Genomic DNA, 20,606 nt, shown 5'->3' on the forward strand with positions numbered 1-20,606 from the left:
ACAGCCAGGAAGAACTATTGGATATAAGAGCGACGTCAACTTACCAACTTTACAACCAGGAATACGACTTTCCCAAAGCAGATCCTTTGTTCAGACCACCACCCAGGACAACGTCGGCGCAGAAGAGACTGATAGAGCGGCCTCCTAGTCAGGCTCTGTAGGCGTGCAACACTGCCCCCCACTTCCGAGTATACTACTCGCCCATGTCCAGTCTCTTGACAACAAGGTAGACGAAATTAGGACAAGGGTTGCCTTACAGAGATACATCAGAGATTGCAACATTCTCTGTTTCACCGAAACATGGCTCTCGGGAGACGTTGTCGAAATCGGTTCAGCCACTGGGCTTCTCCATGCATCACGCCAACCGAGATAAACACCTCTCTGGGAAGAAGAACCCTAACCAGAAACCGTGGATGTATGGCGGCATTCGCGCAAAACTGAAAGTGTGAACCACCACATTTAACCATGGAAAGAGGACTGGCAATATGTCCAAATATTAACGGTGTTGTTATTCCCTCCGCAAGGCAATCAAACCTGTGAAATTCCGGTACAGGGACAAAGTGGAGTCGCAATTCAACGGCTCGGACACAATACGTATGTGGCAGGTTCTACAGGAAATCACGGACTACAAAAAGATAACCAGCCACGTCACAGACACCGACGTCACGCTTCCACATAAACTAAAAACCTTCTTTTCCCGCATTGAGGATAATACTTTGCCACTGTCGTGGCCCGCTAACAAGGTCTGCGGCCCCCCTCCTTCTCCATGGCCGACGTGAGACATTTAAACGTGTTAACCCTCGCAAGGCTGCTGGCCCAGACGGCATCCCAAGCCGCATCCTCAAAGTGTGAGCAGACCAGCTGGCTGGTGTGTTTACGGACATATTCAATCTTTGAGAGACTAGTCAAGGATCATATCACCTCTACCTTACCAGCCACCCTAGACCCACTTCAGTTTGCATACCGCCCCAACAGGTCCAAAGACAATGCTATCGTCATCACACTGCACACTGCCCTATCCCATCAGGACAAGAGGAATACCTTTGTAAGAATGCTGTTCATTGACTATAGCTCAGCATTCAACACCATAGTACCCTCCAAGCTCATCATTAAGCTGGAGGCCTTGGGTCTCAACCCCGCCCTGTGCAATTGGGTTCTGGACTTTCTGACGGGCCGCCTCCAGGTGGTGAAGGTAGGAAACAAAATCTCCACTTCGCTGACCCTTAACCCCACAGGGTGCATGCTCAGCCCCCTCCTGTACTCCCTGTTCACCCATGACTGTGTGGCCATGCACGCCTCCAACTCAGTCATGAAGTTTGCAGACGACACAACAGTGGTGGGCTTGATTACCAACAATGAAGAAACAGTCTACAGGGAGGAGGTGTAGTGTCAGAAAAACAACCTCTCACTCAACGTCAACAAAACAGAGGAGATGATTGTGGACTACAGGAAACAGCAGAGGGAGCACCCCCCCCATCCACATTGAATGGACAGTAGTGGAGAAGGTGGGAAGCTTCAAGTTTCTCGGCGTACACATCACAGACAAACTGAAATGGTCCACCCACACAAACAGTGTGGTGAAGAAAGTGCAACAGTGCCTCTTCAACCTCAGGAGGCTGATGGAATTTGGCTTGTCACCCAAAACCCTGACTACCTTTTACAGATGCTCAATCGAAAGCATCCTGTTGGGCTGTATCACCGTCTGGTACAGCAACTGCGCCACCTTCAACCACAAGGTTCTCCAGAGGGTGGTGCGGTCTGCACAACGCATCACCGGGGGCAAACTACCTGCAGTCCAAGACACCAACAGCACCCTGATGTCACAGGAAGGCCAAAAAGATCATCAAGGACAACAACCACCTGAGCCACTGCCTGTTCACCCCACTACCATCCAGAAGGCGAGGTCAGTACAGGTGTATCAAAACTGGGACAGAGAGACCGAAAAACAGCTTTTTTCTCAAGGCCATCAGACCGCTAAACAGCCATCACTAACTCAGAGAGGCTTCTGCCTACATTGACACCCAATAAATGGATCACGAGTCACTTTAAACAATGCCACTTTAACATTGTTTACATATCTTACATTACTCGTCTCATATGTGTATATACTGTACCTTATACCATCTATTGCACCTTGCCTATGCCGATCGTCCATCCACATATTTATATGTACATATTCTTATTCCATCCCTTTAGATTTGTGTGTATTAGGTAGTTGTTGGGAAATTATTAGATTACTTGTTAGATATTACTGCACTGTCGGAACCAGAAGCACAAGCATTTTGCACACTCGCATTAACATCTGCTAATCATGGCACAACTTCTAATGCTTATACATTTCTGGCCTTTTGTTCGCTCTCTCTTCCTCACCCACCCTCCTCTTCAGGTGAGCATCACAGACTATGTGGTGTTTGATCAGGGAAGTCTGTTCCAGACTCTGATCCAGGCCACTCAGAACATGGCCACAGCCACCAAGGCCCCGGTGGAGCGGGTTGCAGAGTGCCTCCGCATGGCCTTCCTGTCCCAGCAGTTCCAGTGCCAGCCCAGCCTGGTCTCCTCCAACACCAGCGGCGTCTGGATTGCATCCGGCAGGAACAACTTCCATGTCGCCAAGGGCAGCCTCAGCGGTATGAATTTATGAAACCTCAAGACTTTCCAAGCTAATGCCTAGGCTTTAGCTCAGTGGGTTAACACAGATGCTCAGTCATGAGGAATTTTTGTTTTCTGCATTGGAATGCAATTTATGGAATGTACTTTCTGACATGACTACACTTCACAGAACTTAATCAGCTAAGCATTGCTTTATTGGCACCTCTGTTTTAAGTCAGTTTGGTGGACAGGGACTTTTGTGTGAATACTGCAGTGTGTTCAGTGTGACATTGATGTGTTGTGACCCCACAGGTACATTCTGGCAGGGTGTGGTACCCAGAGGAACCGTCTCAGCCACCAAGTGGGCATTTGTCTATTCCTCGGCTGTACTCAGTAAAGAAGGTAATACACAAAACACAATATTGTAATACAAACATAACACGCACTACCCACCCTCCACCTGATGGCAACAACCCATTTCAAATACAGTGGGGAGAACAAGTATTTGATACACTGCTGATTTTGCAGGTTTTCCTACTTACAAAGCATGTAGAGGTCAGTAATTTTTATCATAGGTACACTTCAACTGTGAGAGACAATCTAAAACAAAAATCCAGAAAATCACATTGTATGATTTTTAAGTAATTAATTTGCATTTTATTGCATGGCATAAGTATTTGATCACCTACCAACCAGTTAGAATGCCGGTTCTCACAGACCTGTTAGTTTTTCTTTAAGAAGCCCTCCTGTTCTCCACTCCTGTTCTCCTGTATTAACTGCACCTGTTTGAACTCGTTACCTGTATAAAAGACACCTATCCACACACTCAATCAAACAGACTCCAACCTCTCCACAATGGCCAAGACCAGAGAGCTGTGTAAGGACATCAGGGATAAAATTGTAGACCTGCACAAGGCTCGGATGGGCTACAGGACAATAGGCAAGCAGCTTGGTGAGAAGGCAACAACTGTTGGCGCAATTATTAGAAAATGGAAGAAGTTCAAGATGAAGGTCAATCACCCTCGGTCTGGGGCTCCATGCAAGATCTCACCTCGGGGGGATCAATAATCTAGAGGAAGGTGAGGGATCAGCCCAGAACCACACGGCAGGACCTGGTCAATGACCTGAAGAGAGCTGGGACCACAGTCTCAAAGAAAACCATTTGGAACACACTACGGCGTCATGGATTATAATCCTGCAGCGCATGCAAGGTCCCCCTGCTCAAGCCAGCGCATTTCCAGGCCCGTCTGAAGTTTGCCAATGACCATCTGGATGATTCAGACGAGGAATGGGAGAAGGCCATGTGGTCTAATGAGACAAAAATAGAGCTTTTTGGTCTAAAATCCACTCGCCGTGGATGAGGATGAGTACAACCCCAAGAACACCATCCCAACCGTGAAGCATGGAGGTGGAAACATCTTTCTTTGGGGATGCTTTTCTGCAAAGGGGACAGGACGACTGCACCGTATTGAGGGGAGGATGGATGGGGCCATGTATCGCGAGAAATTGGCCAACAATCTCCTTCCCTCAGTAAGAGCATTGAAGATGGGTCGTGGCTGGGTCTTCCAGCATGACAATGACCCGAAACACACAGCCAGGGCAACTAAGGAGTTACTCCGTAAGAAGCATCTCAAGGTCCTGGAGTGGCCTAGCCAGTCTCCAGACCTGAACCCAATAGAAAATCTTTGGAAGGAGCTGAAATTCCGTATTGCCCAGCGACAGCCCCGAAACCTGAAGGATCTGGAGAAGGTCTGTATGGAGGAGTGGGCCAAAGTCCCTGCTGCAGTGTGTGCAAACCTGGTCAAGAACTACAGGAAACGTAAGATCTCTGTAATTGCAAACAAAGGTTTCTGTACCAAATATTAAGTTCTGCTTTTCTGATGTATCAAATACTTATGTCATGCAATAAATTGCAAATGAATTACTTAAAAATCATACAATGTGATTTTCTGGATTTTTGTTTTAGATTTCGTCTCTCACAGTTGATGTGTACCTATGATAAAAATTACAGACATCTACATGCTTTGTAAGTAGGAAACACTGCCGATTTTGCAGGTTATCAAATACTTGTTCTCCCCACTGTATATTAACAGAAATAAGGAAGACCACATTTACATTCCATACTGTCCCCTGTTGTGTAGTGACATCTGTCGCTGTTATCTCTGTCTCTGTGTAGTGACATCTGCCGCTGTTATCTGTGTCTGCGTTGTACATCACCAATATGTGACTGACTGTCTCTGTGTCTCTGCAGGGAGCTTCCTGTGGCTGGGCCAGAGCAGGAAAGACCTGTTCTGTTTTTGGGACCAGGATGGTCAGATGCACCCCACCACAGTCCAACTGCCCCAGGACACAGAGATGGTCCAGCTCTCTGCCTGCCGCGATGCCCTGTGGGGATTGGACCAACATGGCCGCGTCCACATCCGCACCCTCTCCACTAGCTGCCCCACCGGCATGCACTGGAACCTACTGGACCTCAGCCAGCTCGGTAAGGCCAGCCTTTTCACATTTAGAAATAACACTGGGCAGATCACAAGCTAGGGTAGCTAAGTGTAGACTAGATGGCTCTGCTAGATGCTCAATGCAGAAATCATTTTGTTTGGCGCATTGGTGATTGTGTTCCCTCACAGGGAGGTTGATTGCAGTAGTTCTGTGGTGTTTCCTCTGTTTTGTGGGAAAACAACATGTTTTCCACATTTCATTATACTGCAGTAACTCATTAATTTGGTCTGCAGATATTAAAGGAACATTTAGTTGTGTGTGTATATATTGGCAATAGGTGTTATTTTTTATAGCCATTACATCAGGCTAGGACATCTGTTCCTAGTCTCACATGCGTATCTAGTACATGTTGTATCTAGCACATGTTGTATGTCTAGTCTGTCAAATGTCAGCCTGTCTTTTGGTGTCAGTTGCATGTAGCTGCATACTTTCACACGGCCATCTTAGTGTCCCCACCAGCTCAGGTTGTGTCCCCCGGTCGGCTACGATTCTGACGCCTCCTAGCTGCCGACCGTCTGACTCTGACCTAATTCACGTCTCTATAGACCCTTTTCCAGTACACGCCATACTGACGTCACACACAGATTCGCGCCACTCTTGGCGGCAGTAAGAAAGCCATTGCCATCTGCGCACATTCAACAAACAAACATTATATTAAGCAGGACATTCATACAAGCCTTAAAATCCAATTATAATCCAAATGTAGTGTGAAATGCACCCGTAGTAAGCAACATGTAAAGAGAGCCTTTTTTGCTGGCCTTCTGTAAGATGTTCCCCTTGTTCTGCCACCAACTTGTGCACATCGCCCTCTTGCGACAATGTTTGTAAACACAGAAAGGGGTCTATATGCGGGTGTCTTTCTAGTCCTAGTCACATCCTTTGGCAATGCAGGGCGAGAAATAAACTAGCACACCTGAAGCAGAGGATCTGGACTTTAAAGGTAAGAGCCAGGTAGGTAGAAAGACTGTCTTACAACAGTGTATGAAGACCTGTTTTGTCCTCCTCTTGATTGGCCGCAGACACAGGTTCTACAGGCTGGTGTCAGATATCACTCGCTTCCCCACTTTTACGAGGGAGGTGTTTATTTTCTTGGTATTGGCAGCTGGTACTTACATAAGACTTGTTTTGTATTAAGGTCCTCCTTGAGCAAGGTGTAAAGGTTCAGGCTAGGTATGGAAATGATCAAGTCAAGGGTACAATCACTGAGACTGACCTGTCAATACTCCATGCTGAAGGAATGTCAGATAAGTTCACCAAAGAAAAATACCTAATCTGCTTTTAGGTTGAAGTGTTGTTTACATGGCCTTTAGTTTGTTTGCACCACATCTCAAGCAGTAAGCTGACATGTCTGCAGAGAACACATGATCCTAAACAGATATTGGACCGATGTGTTACTCTCATTTGGCAGACGGCCTAATCTTTAACAACTCAGTCCCTACTAGGCTTGATAATATCAAGTATCAGTGATATTTGACATTGACGATATATGGTTGAGATATTGTGATGTGCAAGACGATACTATATTTGAACTACAAATCAAAAGGGTGCAGTTTTATTAGTTATGCTGCATCAATGTTCATAGTCTAATTAATTATCTATTTTTATGTATTTATTTATGAGAAGGCAACTATAAGGTCACAAATAAGCACAAAAATTGCACAGTCTGGAATGATTTACTACTCATTAACAGCACAAAATGATATTGGATACCAGTGATATTTGGAAGTAGCATTACCTTGGAATAGGTCTACCCAAATTTTGCCCAACCAACCCTAGCCCCAACCCTCCATTCCTAGAGTTCAGTGTTAGCTTACTTTCCATGGATTTGAAATGATCTAATAGCACATGTGGATCTAGCCATGGGTAGAAACATCAGGGTCTTGGTAGAAGCTTCAGTATTTGTTTATTGAAGAGGTTCAGGTTGTATATGTTCTGCTGCTGGAAAGTGGCGGGTGCAAATAGACAGCCATGTGACGACAGCAGACAGCTGTAGCCAGGTCCTATTGGACTCTGTGTGCATCACGATGTAACATGAGCGGGGAAGGAGCTGAGAGTGCACTCACTTTTAGCCCTGTTCTGTTAGTGTCATTGACCACATGATCTAAGTCTCCATACTAGAACGCTGCACAGGGACATAGTGTTTTTGACACCTTTCACAGTTCATTATAGTTCATGAAGGGTAGTTTAGAAAGTGATGCCATAATGACATTTGCAAGTGTAGCTTCTTTTACGTAAGATGTTCATTGGGTGTAGAAAATGTTTTTATTTATTTTTTATTATAAAAGGTTGATTTCCATTTTATAGAGGTCAGAGTTGAATGGGTGATGTCCAAGGTTATGAATGTCTAGAAAACATTAGTCCTTGACCTGAGCTTTGAAGACCACTCTGAGCAGCCAAGCATAGAAGCTGCAACCCCATATACACTATTCAGAAAGATACAAAGACATGTTTAGGCCTTGCCCTGAGACATGGCTGAAGACCATGTGTCTATAGTCTTGACTCAGGGAACGTTTAGGACTAATCTTTTCTTAGAATGTATTCTGCCCAGAAGTTCCAGGAGTATTTCTATAGGTTATCAATGATTAACATATGAGGTCTTCCTGGGTTATCTGTATTTGGAAAGGTGGAAATCCCGATCTTCTGACAGGCTGGTTAAGTAGGATATTAGCACAGGTTATGATGGTTAAAGAAGTCCCAGCAGATATGACAGCTACCTATCTACAGCTTAGAAGTTGCCCCCTGCCCCAGTCTCTCCCCACACAGACCTTTGTTACAGAATGTCAAATAGCTTAATCAAATAGTGATAATGTGATACATGGAAAGAGCAATGACTGACCTCTGGAAGGGTTGTCCATTAACCATTCCACAAAATAACTAAAGACAAGCAACATTGATGCCTCTGTCTCCATAGCCTACTTCACAAATGAATCCACTTCATTTGAGTCCGCAACCTTACCTGAAGATGAAAATACCATGTTTTTAAGGGATAAGGGATGAAGCCATTTTATGTTCAGTTGAAATAATTTGGCTTATTTGCCTTGGTTAAAACCCCTTGGCCTTCACCCAGTACCCTTCCCTGAACTTAGTCACTTGCCGGCTATTACCCGGTTACTCAACCCTGCACCTTAGAGGCTGTTGCCCTATGTACTGGTCACTTTAATAATGGAACACTGGTCACTTTAATATTGGTTACATACTGTATTCTAGTCAAGGCCATCCTATTAAACTATTGCTATACATATACTATTCTATCCTACATATTCTAACCACATACTGTCCATAATGTCTATACATCCCATCACATATACACAGTTGAAGTTGGAAGTTTACATACACCTTAACCAAATACATTTAAACTCGGTTTTTCACAATTCCTGACATTTAATCCTAGTAAAAATTCCCTGTCTTGCGTCAGTTAGGATAACCACTTTATTTTAAGAATGTGAAATGTCAGAATAATAGTAGAGAAAATTATTTATTTCAGCTTATTTCTTTCATCACATTCCCAGTGGGTCAGAAGTTCACATACACTCAATTAGTATTTGGTAGCATTGCCTTAAACAATTTAAACTTGGGTCAAACGTTTCGGGTAGCCTTCCACAAGCTTCCCACAATGTTGTGTGAATTTTGGCCCATTCCCCCTGACAGAGCTGATGTAACGGAGTCAGGTTTGTGCGTCTCCTTGCTCGCACATGCTTTTTCAGTTCTGCCCTCAAATTTTCTATAGGATTGAGGTCAGGGCTTTGTGATGGCCACTCCAATACCTTTGGACTTTGTTGTCCATAAGCCATTTTGCCACAACTTTGGAAGTATGCTTGGGGTTATTGTCAATTTGGAAGACCCATTTGGAAGTCCAAGCTTTAACTTCCAGACTAATGTTGCTTCAATATATCCACATAATTTTCGTTCCTCATGACGCCATCTATATTGTGAAGTGCACCAGTCCCTCCTGCAGCAAAGCACCCCCACAACATCATGCTTCCACCCCTGTGCTTCACGGTTGGGATGGTGTTCTTCGGCTTGCAAGCCTCCCCCTTTTTCCTCCAAACATAACAATGGTCATTATGGCCAAACAGTTCTATTTTTGTTTCATCAGACCAGAGGACATTTCTCCAAAAGTACGATCTTTGTCCCCATGTGCAGTTGCAAACCGTAGTCTGGCTTTTTTATGGCGGTTTTGGAGCAGTGGCTTCTTCCTTTCTGAGCGGCCTTTCAGGTTATGTCGATATAGGACTTGTTTTACTGTGCATATAGATACTTTTGTACCTGTTTCCTCCAGCATCTTCACATGGTCCTTTGCTGCTGTTCTGGGATTGATTTGCACATTTCGCACCAAAGTAGGTTCATCTCTAGGAGACAGAATGCATCTCCTTCCTGAGCGGTATGACGGCTGCATGGTCCCATAGTGTTTGTACTTGTGTACTATTGTTTGTACAGATGAATGTGGTACCTTCAGGCTTTTGGAAATGGCTCCCAAGGATGAACCAGACTTGTGGGGTCTACATTTTTTTTCTGAGGTCTTGGCTGATTTATTTTGATTTTCCCATGATGTCAAGCAAAGAGGCACTGGGTTTGAAGGTAGGCCTTGAAATACATCCACAGGTACACCTCCAATTGACTCAAATAGTGTAAATTAGCTTATCAGAAGCTTCTAAAGCCATGACATAATTTTATGTAGTTTCCAAGCTGTTTAAGGCACAGTCAACTTCTCACCCACTGAAATTGTGATACAGTGAATTATACGTGTGTAAATAATCTGTCTGTAAACAATTGTTGGAAAAATGACTTGTGTCATGCATAAAGTAGATGTCCAAACCGACTTGCAAAAACTAGTTTGTTAACAAGACATTTGTGGAGTGGTTGAAAAACGAGTTTTAATGACTCCAACCTAAGTGTATGTTGTATATACACACACACAGTACCAGTCAAAAGTTTGGACACACCTACTCATTCAAGGGTTTTTATTTTTACTATTTTCTACAGTTTAGAATAATAGTGAAGACAGCAAAACTATGAAATAACCTGTAGCACTCACGTCTTTAGCCATGAAATGCTTTGAAAGGCTGGTCATGGCTCACATCAACACCATTATCCCAGAAACCCTAGACCCACTCCAATTTGTATACCGCACCAACAGATCTACAGATGATGCAATCCCTATTGCACTCCACACTGCCCTTTCCCACCTGGATAAAAAGAACACCTACGTGAGAATGCTATTCATTGACTACCGCTCAGCGTTCAACACCATAGTACCCTCAGCTCATCAATAAGCTAAGGACCCTAGGACTAAACACCTCCCTCTACAAATAGATCCTAGACTTCCTGGTGGTAAGGGTAGGTAACAACACATCCGCCACACTGATCCTCAACACGGGGGGCCCTCAGGGGTGTGTGCTAAGTCCCCTCCTGTACTCCCTGTTCACTCATGGCTGCAAGGCCAGGCACGACTCCAACACCATCATTAAGTTTGCCGATGACACAACAGTGGTAGGTCTGATCACTGACAATGATGAGACCGCCTATAGGGAGGATGTCAGAGACCTGACCGTGTGGTGCCAGGACAAAAACCTCGCCCTCAATGTGATCAAGACAAAGAAGATGAATGTGGACTCCAGGAAAAGGACGACCGAGCACGCCCCCATTCTCATCGACAAGGGCTGTAGTGGAGCAGATTGAGAGCTTCAAGTTCCTTGACGTACACATCACTCCCATTTCAGATAACTCTTTCAAGTGTTTGCATCATCAACATGCCTCCTCCTGTTCTAAGCGATGTGTTTAGATTAAAAGGACTGCCCAACAGATGTCATCAATATGATTGTATATCACAGAGAAGCATCAAGGTTAGTATGACAATTTAATAAACCAGTTAAATTAATCAACTTCCTGCCCTGAAGTGTCTGTGAGGACATCCAGACATGTTGACCTCCTCTCTGTGTTGCCTGCCTATGTTCATATTCTCTTTGCAACATCACATGCCCTATTAAGTTTGGGAAAGGTAAATCATATCACGCTTCTCCACTGGCTGTTTTATGCAAATGTGAGCTATTGAAAATTATTGGTAAGAGAGAAACCCTGTTTGTGAGTTTATTTACAGAGGAAAAATAGACCAAGGAACGAGTTCCAGGAGTTATTCTGCTTGGCTGTGCTCTAAGAATGGTCCAGTGACAGGTCTTGACCTATACATTTGTCACATACATTTCAAGGCCTGCAATGGCAGCGCAATGTACTTCACTCACTGAATGTTTAAAGTAGACGTAGCTTGGTCATTGTTTGTTTAGAGGTCGCTCATCCCAATAGTCAGATTCTGTAATCTGTGCGAGATTACTGTGACATAATAGTGTTTTGTCACATGGGCTTAGTGTGCTGTGCTTCAAAAAGCAATTGCCATGGCTGTGGTTGCTGTGTTAGGCTGCTTACTAAACAATAGTAATAGAGACTTGTACATACACTCTATATTACTCCCAGTTAAAATTTGCCTATTATCAAAGCCGGTTACAACATTATGTAAAATATCTCTGCTATTATTAGATGTCTGAACCAATGTTTCTGCACAGTAGTGCCTTCTTCAGCTTCTTGGAAGTCTTTCTTCATGACATTGAAGAACTGACTTTGGTTTGCTTTGTCTTGCAGATCAGGTAAGGCTGGTCAGCGTATCGTGTGGCAGTCAGAACGTGTGGGCGTGTGATGGCTATGGGATGGTCTATTTCCGCGTCGGTACGCAACCCCTCAACCCCAGCATGATGCTTCCTGCCTGGATCTGTATCGAACCACCAGAGCAGGTAAAGCCAGTTTAACCACAGTGCATAGTTTATATGGGTCTTTCTATGAACTAGGGCACCAGTGAGCATTTATTTTATTGGACAACTGTTTGGAGCTTTTACAAAGTCATTAATAAATAAATCAAATGTATGTGAATGCATTAAGATATAAAGGAGGATCATGCATACATTCAATATAATTCATAAATTGAATTAAAACATATGTTTAAACCCTTTCTCATGCTTAGTCTTCACAGATATGGCAAAAATCATGTGACATAAAACACTACCTTTCTTTCCTTACATTTATGATATTTGTTTGTTATATAGTAAGCTCTTAACAATCGAATTACACTTTGACCCTGATCCTGTGAAATTCCTGGATATTGCTGTCTTTTTTTTTTGTATGGAGATCTCGGAAGTGTACTGTAACCTGGTATCATTTCGTATCTCTATGTTATGGTGTGAAAACAGTTTATGGGCACGCATATCCAAAATGATGTATGTGATTGCAAAATCCAATGCTTCAAACAGAAAGAGTAACTTCAATATGATTAATAAAGCAAAAATCGATACTGTCATTAACAGGGTTCTTCAGTAATTACATAATAGTTATTTGATGCACGTTTGCTATCTAGCTGTTTAGTTACATGGGGACATTATCATGCAACATCAGCTGATTCAGGAAAGGATTTTCTGAATGACAGTCAAGTGGTAAAGAGCTTGTGTGATACTGCATGTGATTTAACAACTGCCAAGGTGCGGGAATTAATGTTTATTTCAAGGATTGACAGAATATTTTTGTGTCTATTGTTATGGTGGTCAATATAATTAGCCTAATTCTTGGACAACATTATATCAAGATACCTGAGTTAAGATTACTGTCCATGTACATTTTGATTTCTTGTTTTCCATAGTTAAATGGAGCAATCGGGAATGTGAAAACGGCTGTTTATTAGTTTTTGAATGGAAATCAAAATAAAAATGTATATTCTTTGCATATAAACCTCAAAAACAACTTGCTATTTTGATGTTCAAATCTGGTTGGAGTTTAATGTAGAATGCCTGGTCAAGTGCACAGCCAACACTTTATGTCCTTTCAGAGTAGGTCACCCTTCTACCTTCTGTGAATCAATTAATTCATTGATTAATAGCTGTGTGCATACCGTGCCACAATGGCAAGATAAAGTAAGATTTCTCCATTCCTGCGTACGATTTAGTGTGTATTGACTTATTAACTGATGTTACTGTAAATGGTTAGCGTACTGATATATCCTAGTTAACCATTGATTATCTTATTAAATGATGCTATGGGGCCAAAACAATAGTATGTGTTGCTAGACTAGAGATATCCCTAGCTATAGTTAGTCTTTGGTTGCACATCTAACTAGCTGGAATGAAGCAAAGGTGTAAATATATCCTATCACTGTTTAAAGCTGGTCTCCAGCTACCCAGACCTTTCTGATCAGCCTGTTAGGGTGCTGTGGGTGTGTCCAGCTACCCAGACCTGTCTGATCAGCCTGGTAGGGTGCTGAATTCATAACAATGGAATTAAACATCCAACCAATGCCTCAGGAGTTGTGCTATAGATCCACCATACACGCAGAGGGTTGTGTGGGGTTCTGTCCAGAAACAACCCCTAGCCCCAGAGAATTGGACAGGTGTAAGCTATACCATCAAAATTCCACCAAGCCTATCAAAGGGTAAGGTGGAGCTCTCACTATGTCACCACCCATCAATCCCTCTCAGATCTCCACAAGTGTCTAGACTCTGGGCAGTAGGAGCTATTATGGGTTGTTTCTGGACAGGCCATGGGTGTTATGGTAGCTCAGTCAGTCTGGCACTGTCAAAAAAATGCTGTCAAATACTTGAGAGAGTGTGAGAGGTGAGTGATGCAACAGTTTTTTTTTTATTTTGTTTTTATTTAACTGGGCAAGTCAGTTAAGAATAAATTCTTATTTACAATGACGACCTACTCGGGCCAAACCCGGATGATGCTGGGCCAATTGTGCACCGCCCTATGGGACTCCCAATAACGGCCGGTTGTGATACAGCCTGGAATCGAACCAGGATCTGTAGTGAAGCCTCTAGCTCTGAGATGCAGTGCATTAGACCGCTGTGCCACTCATGTTAGAGAGTGATGGGTGAGGGATGTGATGTGTCCTCCGTTCCTCACCTTCCTCTCAAAGCACATTGGGGTAGAGGAAGGAAGGTTCTTCCTCTTAGGCTTCAATGCACTTTCAAGGAGAGACAAGAAGTAGAGGGGATAAGGATAGAGGAAGCAAGAATGCGATGTCTAGTTTTCACACACTTCTTGAAGAGTTTACTAATTATAATGATTTAGTTATTGGTTATTATTATTGTCAATTATGTTGTTTACAGAACCCACTGTATTATATTATTACATCGACTATTAGAAAATAGAGATGCTGTTGATCTTTTTCATTCTAATGGAAGGTTAAGCATGGCTATAAATGATAGAGAAGTTCACTAAAGCACAAACAGACCTGGCTACTAGGCATGACAAAAAAACATGCAGTATCAATGTTAGATGTGACATTTGAATTACATGTAGATGTTTTGTTGTTGCTAGGAGTTATGGTCTCATTGTGCCTTTTATACACTCATATTCCTTTTACATGTGAAGCTGCAAGAAAATCATATTTAAATGTATATCAAACCATTTTGAAGTGTTGACCCTGATGTCACAAATTGGCCCTTTATTTATAGAAAGACCAATATGATTGCCTACATTGTACATCTGCCTGCATTTGATTAATACAGTGATGGTTGCTTATGTATTTTATGTTTAAGTCAATCCTCATATCTTCAGACTGTTAAAGAAAATTGTCTTAGCATTTTACTATAGATATTGATGATAAAGTCATTCTAGAGACATACCAGACAAATATTTGACCCTCACACTGAGTTTATAGTTCAGACCATGATATCTCCTGTTGTGCTGTGTTGTTGACACCGTCATGGTTTTCTGCTTCATCAGCCACTAGGAGTGCATTTTATTAGAATCCACACCAGTCCCAACGACAGCATGCTGTGGGCCATGGACGACAGAGGGAATGTACATGTCCGCACTGGAATCACAGACGAGATGCCTATCGGCACAGACTGGGAACACATTCCAGGTGAATGACCTGAAGATTGACCAACTAGTCAGACATCCAACAATAATTAATAACACCTTTGTCCGACTCCAAAGACTATGTAATCTACATATTCATAAGTGGAAGATCAGACACCCATTCATAAAACCTTTGTCCAAAGACTAGATCATAATTTTTCCTTTCATTTATCCAAATTATTCCCAGGCTTGCAGGCCAGTCAGCTGGTGCTGAGTGTGAAGACTGTTTGGGTGCGCTGCCCCAACGGGGAGGTGGCGAGGCGCTATGGTATCACTGACAAGAACCCAGCAGGGGACTACTGGAAGAAGATACCAGGCCTGGTCAACTGGCTGACAGGTGAGTGATGAGGGAGGGAGGGAGAGAGAGGTGAGTGATGAGGGAGGGAGAGAGAGGTGAGTGATGAGGGAGAGAGAGGTGAGTGATGAGGGAGGGAGGGAGGGAGAGAGAGGTGAGTGATGAGGGAGGGAGGGAGGGAGAGAGAGGTGAGTGATGAGGGAGGGAGAGAGAGGTGAGTGATGAGGGAGAGAGAGAGGGGTGAGTGATGAGGGAGGGAGGGAGAGAGAGGTGAGTGATGAGGGAGGGAGGGAGAGAGAGGTGAGTGATGAGGGAGGGAGGGAGAGAGAGGTGAGTGATGAGGGAGGGAGGGAGAGAGAGGTGAGTGATGAGGGAGGGAGGGAGAGAGAGGTGAGTGATGAGGGAGGGAGGGAGAGAGAGGTGAGTGATGAGGGAGGGAGGGAGAGAGAGGTGAGTGATGATGGAGGGAGAGAGAGGTGAGTGATGATGGCGGGAGGGAGTGGTGATTGATGAGGCTGAGTGAGTAATGAGTCACCACCATCCATAGCATGACTAGGCCCAGCCTCATCTACACCACCATCCATAACATGACTAGGCCCAGCCTCATCTACACCACCATCCAGAGGTGAGGAAGTGAGGGAGAGCGCGCCAGAGGTGAGTGAGTGAGTGAGTGAGTGAGTGAGTGAGTGAGTGAGTGAGGGAGAGCGCACCAGAGGTGAGTGAGTGAGGGAGAGCGCACCAGAGGTGAGTGAGTGAGGGAGAGCGCGCCAGAGGTGAGTGAGTGAGGGAGAGCGCGCCAGAGGTGAGGAAGTGAGGGAGAGCGCGCCAGAGGTGAGTGAGTGAGGGAGAGCGCACCAGAGGTGAGTGAGTGAGGGAGAGCGCGCCAGAGGTGAGTGAGTGAGGGAGAGCGCGCCAGAGGTGAGTGAGTGAGGGAGAGCGCGCCAGAGGTGAGTGAGTGAGGGAAAGCGCGCCAGAGGTGAGGGAGAGCGCGCCAGAGGTGAGGGAGTGAGGGAGAGCGCGCCAGAGGTGAGGGAGTGAGGGAGAGCGCGCCAGAGGTGAGTGAGGGAGAGCGCGCCAGAGGTGAGTGAGGGAGGGATGGAGAGTTAATGAATGGCTTGCTCTTCCATTGTGCACATTTGAGATCTACTACATTGCAGTCACAATACTGATCTACAAGTCATCCCAAATAACTCCTTGTTAGGGGATCAACATTAGAAAATTGTGTGCCTCTGCTTCGCCTTGCTCAAACTGATCACCACCAACATGCTGATTGTCCCACAGTGACACCCATGGACGAGCTGTGGGCTGTGAGTGTGTCTGGAGGTCTGAGGCACCGGCTCACCGAGACCCTGGTGCACAACACCATCAATTCCCATGTCAACACAGGCTCCCTGAGAGGAGAGGACCTGGAGGAGGAGTGGGAGGTCATCTAAAGAAGACTTAAATTGTGTTATATTCCCTATATAGTGCACTACATTTGACTAGGGATAGTGCATAGGGCTCTGGTCAAGTCGTGGACTATGAAGGGAATAGGGTACAATTTCTCACGTTTCTCCCCAACTGAAACAACCACTCTTTATTAATATTCACTTTCACTACTGAAATGGGCTGCATTGCATTTATTGGTGGGCACTTTACCTACTGTATGTATTTTTAATGTTATCATCCTATGTACATAGAATCTATTAAGGCAACTGCTAGGTGCTTATGAATCAGTACGGATTGCACAATGGCTCTGTGGACAGACAGGATGGGATAATTGGTGTTACCAAGGGAACGGGGTGTCTCCCAGACCACCTCATGCTGTGTACAACCAGTGTTTACTTTTAACCTAACCCAACCAATCCCTATTGAATTTAATTTAAGGAATGAATTGTTATATTAGTTTAAAAAAAGTAATTATTGGTGACATTTTAGGAAGGCAATATTTTTCTTCATTTTAGTTAGTTTGCACTTTAATTGAAGTGGGAAGGTAACTGCACTCCCAGTACACAGCACAAGTCAAGACTTGCTACCCTGAGACCCTACACAGCATTAGTCTAGACTTTATACCCTAAGACAGTCTGTTGTTTTCTTAGAAAACATCCTCTCCCAAAGGAACTTACTGTAGCTCTTGTATTGTTTTTTACATATCGATTTATTCCGATGAATACTGTACGTACCACAACACACTTAGAGCCTTCCAATAGTGTATCTTCAATTAAAGATTTAGATCTGTCATACCTCTAGTCCAGTTGAACCACTATCACAGGAGTTATATAGGGCCATGGTCTTTGAATTATGTTTTCATGTTGTTTTAAAGGAAACTACGATGGTAGTATGAAGGAGATCCATTTGTTTTTTTTACTGTTTATAATAACACAGAAGTAACTTGACTGTAAGTACTTGAATGGAGAAATGTATCATGTTAGTCACAGTGCAAGGGTACCACATAAGTGTAGGTGCTTGCTGTGCACATATTGATTGATGCTTCCTTTTTTACTGTGGAATACTGTGCTCACTAAGGAAGGGATATTTGCAGGAGTTTGTTCTGGGAGATTTATAACACGTGTATTTTGTATAACTACCAGAAAGGGAAACGAACCAAATAATTTATTCCGTCTTAATACAGCTACTGAATAATTAAGGGAATCATGCATTTAATTGTATCATATTGTTGCTTCTGAATACTGTACTCTAGTGCTATTTAATCCTTAGGAGTTTGCCAGTTCAATTCAGATTGACAAAGTCCGGGCCAGAAGTAGTGCACAATATAGATGAATAGGGTGCCATTTGAGATGTAAAATCAGATTTAATGACAGATGTTTTACACTAGACAGGAAAACCCAAAGATCGTGTTGAAGTATCCCCTCTGTGTGTGTCTATATGGGATACACAGCACTGCAAGTCCACTGAATCCTGTTGTATGAATCCATGCCTCTCCTCCATATGAATGAACTTCCTTAATAAAGGTGTTTACAGAGACTATGCCTGATGGTGCTGTATGACCACCATAGATATAGCAGTGTTTCTCAACTTCATAGAACTGCACATTTTTACTTTAGCCCATCACTAACACAGTGCTGATCTGGAACAAAATTGTGGGGGCCTAGGCCAGGACGGGAGCTGAGAATGTTTTCCTTCTGACCATGAGCCATGCAATCATCAGCAGAGAAAACAACCATGAATGTGTGCAAAAAGCACATTCAAACCATTGTGCCATGTTATGGGTGATACCATGCTGTGAAACGTTCATAGTTTTGGACCTAGTCTATTGTTTCTGTAGGTCTGTAACACAACACTTCTCAGTTGCCTGTGTAGTTACTATAGTAATAACGTTCTCTGCCCTGCTTCACTCCACAACTGCCAGATAATGGCCAAGTATATTCTGGTTGAAAGAAAACTGCAACAGGTTCTCTCGTGTACACAACTCTTATTTACATTGCAACATTATTCAAGTCCAGGGGCCTGTTGCACAAAAGTAGAATTAAGACATCCGGGATAAATGACTCAGCTGAGCTCAATGAAGCCAAAACATGTGCGTCCAGGCTTAATTGGTTGCACAAAGACCAAGCCAGGATGAGCAGACACGGATTCATTAAGCCAGGTGAAACCAATCCTGGATAGGTGCGCGCTCACGGCTCACTCAAATAGACCCCGCCACAGATCACAGATTAACTGATTTACCATGGCAACTAGAGCCGCGTACTTTTCCCCGTCGGAAGCACAAATCCTCATGGAGGCATACGAGGAGGTAAAAGATATAATTAAGAAGAAAGGCAACACCGCCACAGTGATAAAGCAAAGAGAAAAAGCGTGGCAAAGTATTGCAGACCGCCTGAATGCGTAAGTAGTGCACAATTACACACTCACCGCTCCGCTGAAACATCACAATTACAATTCAAATATTTAATTCACATCTCCAAAAATGCAGTTGTACTGTAATTATGAAACGGTTAATTTTTTTTATTGAAATGCACTGCAGATATGAGTGAAATTGTGTAAAGTAACTCCATCACACTGTATAAAGCTATGATAAAATTTTTGATATTTTTACTGAAAACAAGACAAAAATACCAAGTAATTTTTTGCAGTGTGACTCCATTAAGTGTGTGTGTGTGTGTGTGTGTGTGTGTAGATTAAACATGAACGGGCCAAAACGGACATGGCAGCAGGTCAAAATCAAATACAAGAACATTCTGCAGAATGGTATGGTCCCTGACTAATATTTAACAAAGCACAAGCATATATTGTACCCAGAAGGTGCCTGCTCACACATTGTCTGTACTGTTTTAGCAGTGAAAAAGAATACCCACAGACAAGGCACGGGTGGTGGGTCACCAAAGGCTGACCTTACCCCAGCAGAGGACATGGCCTTGGAGCTAAATAAAGGCAGGCCCGTCTTAGAGGGGATCCCTGGGGGGAAAGAGACGAGCATAAGTTCCTCCCAAGATGCCACCCGCTTCATTCAAGGTATGTCCTTCCATCTCTACATGGGATACAACCACATTCATATTGAATCAATTTGGACTGTCTGACTTTGGTTTACCTATTGCCTTGCAGTGTCTGGCAGCACTGTGTTCCTGTTAGAGCCACCAGCACAAGCACCAGACGATGCTGATCCAGTGAGTACTCCATCAAAGGCATACTGTAGGCCTGGCATGTCTTGTCTACTAGCTTCAATATGAATCCGATTAAATGTGATAGGGTGAAGGCCCCAGTGCAGCAGCAACAGCACATGATGGAGACGATGATGAGGAGGAGACCATCTCTCTGGATTCCAGAAGGCATGAGGTATCATGTTAAGACTGTGAAAGTACTATTTACTCTACAATGGTGAGGAGTCCTCATCAAAATCAAAAAATCGAATTTCTTTTACAGGACCCAGATGCTATACAGTGGGAAAACCAGCCTGGCAACATAGTGCGTATTAATAAAAGGACACCACATCCTGCCAAATTCCAGCTGCGCTAATTGTATTGTGTTCACAGAGCTCACAAGCTATCAGAAAGTTGTATGGCAACCACCTCCGGTGCCAAATAGAACTGGCAGACATAGACATTCAGTACAAGAAGAAAAAGATGGAAAATCTTGCACTGGAGTTCGAAATAAAAAAGAGGACAATTAGGAAACTGGACCTTGAAATAAAAAAACTTGAGAGGGAGGTGAGATATGCCTTCAATGTACACTGTATGCTAACTGTAACACAAATGTATTAATCATTATTTTTCTTTCCTCCCCCACCTCCAAGAAGATGACACAGCTCAAAATAAAAATTAGGTATATTCTCGTAAAGTCAAGTGAGCCATGACATATGAGCTCTTATTGTGAGCACACAGGACGG

General features: G+C 43.7%; 1 protein-coding gene across 3 annotated transcripts in view; it reads left to right on the top strand.

The window, feature by feature from the left end:
- The window catches only part of LOC139384133 (tectonin beta-propeller repeat-containing protein 2-like), a 34,131-nt gene extending 15,884 nt beyond the window's left edge, over window positions 1-18,247 (top strand). For all 3 annotated transcript variants that reach the window (XM_071128810.1, XM_071128809.1, XM_071128811.1), the window contains exons 14-20: window positions 2,387-2,627; window positions 2,902-2,991; window positions 4,841-5,074; window positions 11,722-11,870; window positions 14,851-14,992; window positions 15,176-15,325; window positions 16,565-18,247. In XM_071128810.1, the coding sequence (XP_070984911.1) occupies window positions 2,387-2,627; window positions 2,902-2,991; window positions 4,841-5,074; window positions 11,722-11,870; window positions 14,851-14,992; window positions 15,176-15,325; window positions 16,565-16,716 (1,158 nt within the window). In that variant the 3' untranslated portion in view covers window positions 16,717-18,247. The remainder of the gene's footprint in view (window positions 1-2,386; window positions 2,628-2,901; window positions 2,992-4,840; window positions 5,075-11,721; window positions 11,871-14,850; window positions 14,993-15,175; window positions 15,326-16,564) is intronic.
- Window positions 18,248-20,606: the final 2,359 nt, after the last annotated feature.

This window comes from Oncorhynchus clarkii, chromosome 25 (assembly GCF_045791955.1).
Source record: "Oncorhynchus clarkii lewisi isolate Uvic-CL-2024 chromosome 25, UVic_Ocla_1.0, whole genome shotgun sequence".
Lineage (NCBI taxonomy): Eukaryota > Metazoa > Chordata > Actinopteri > Salmoniformes > Salmonidae > Oncorhynchus > Oncorhynchus clarkii.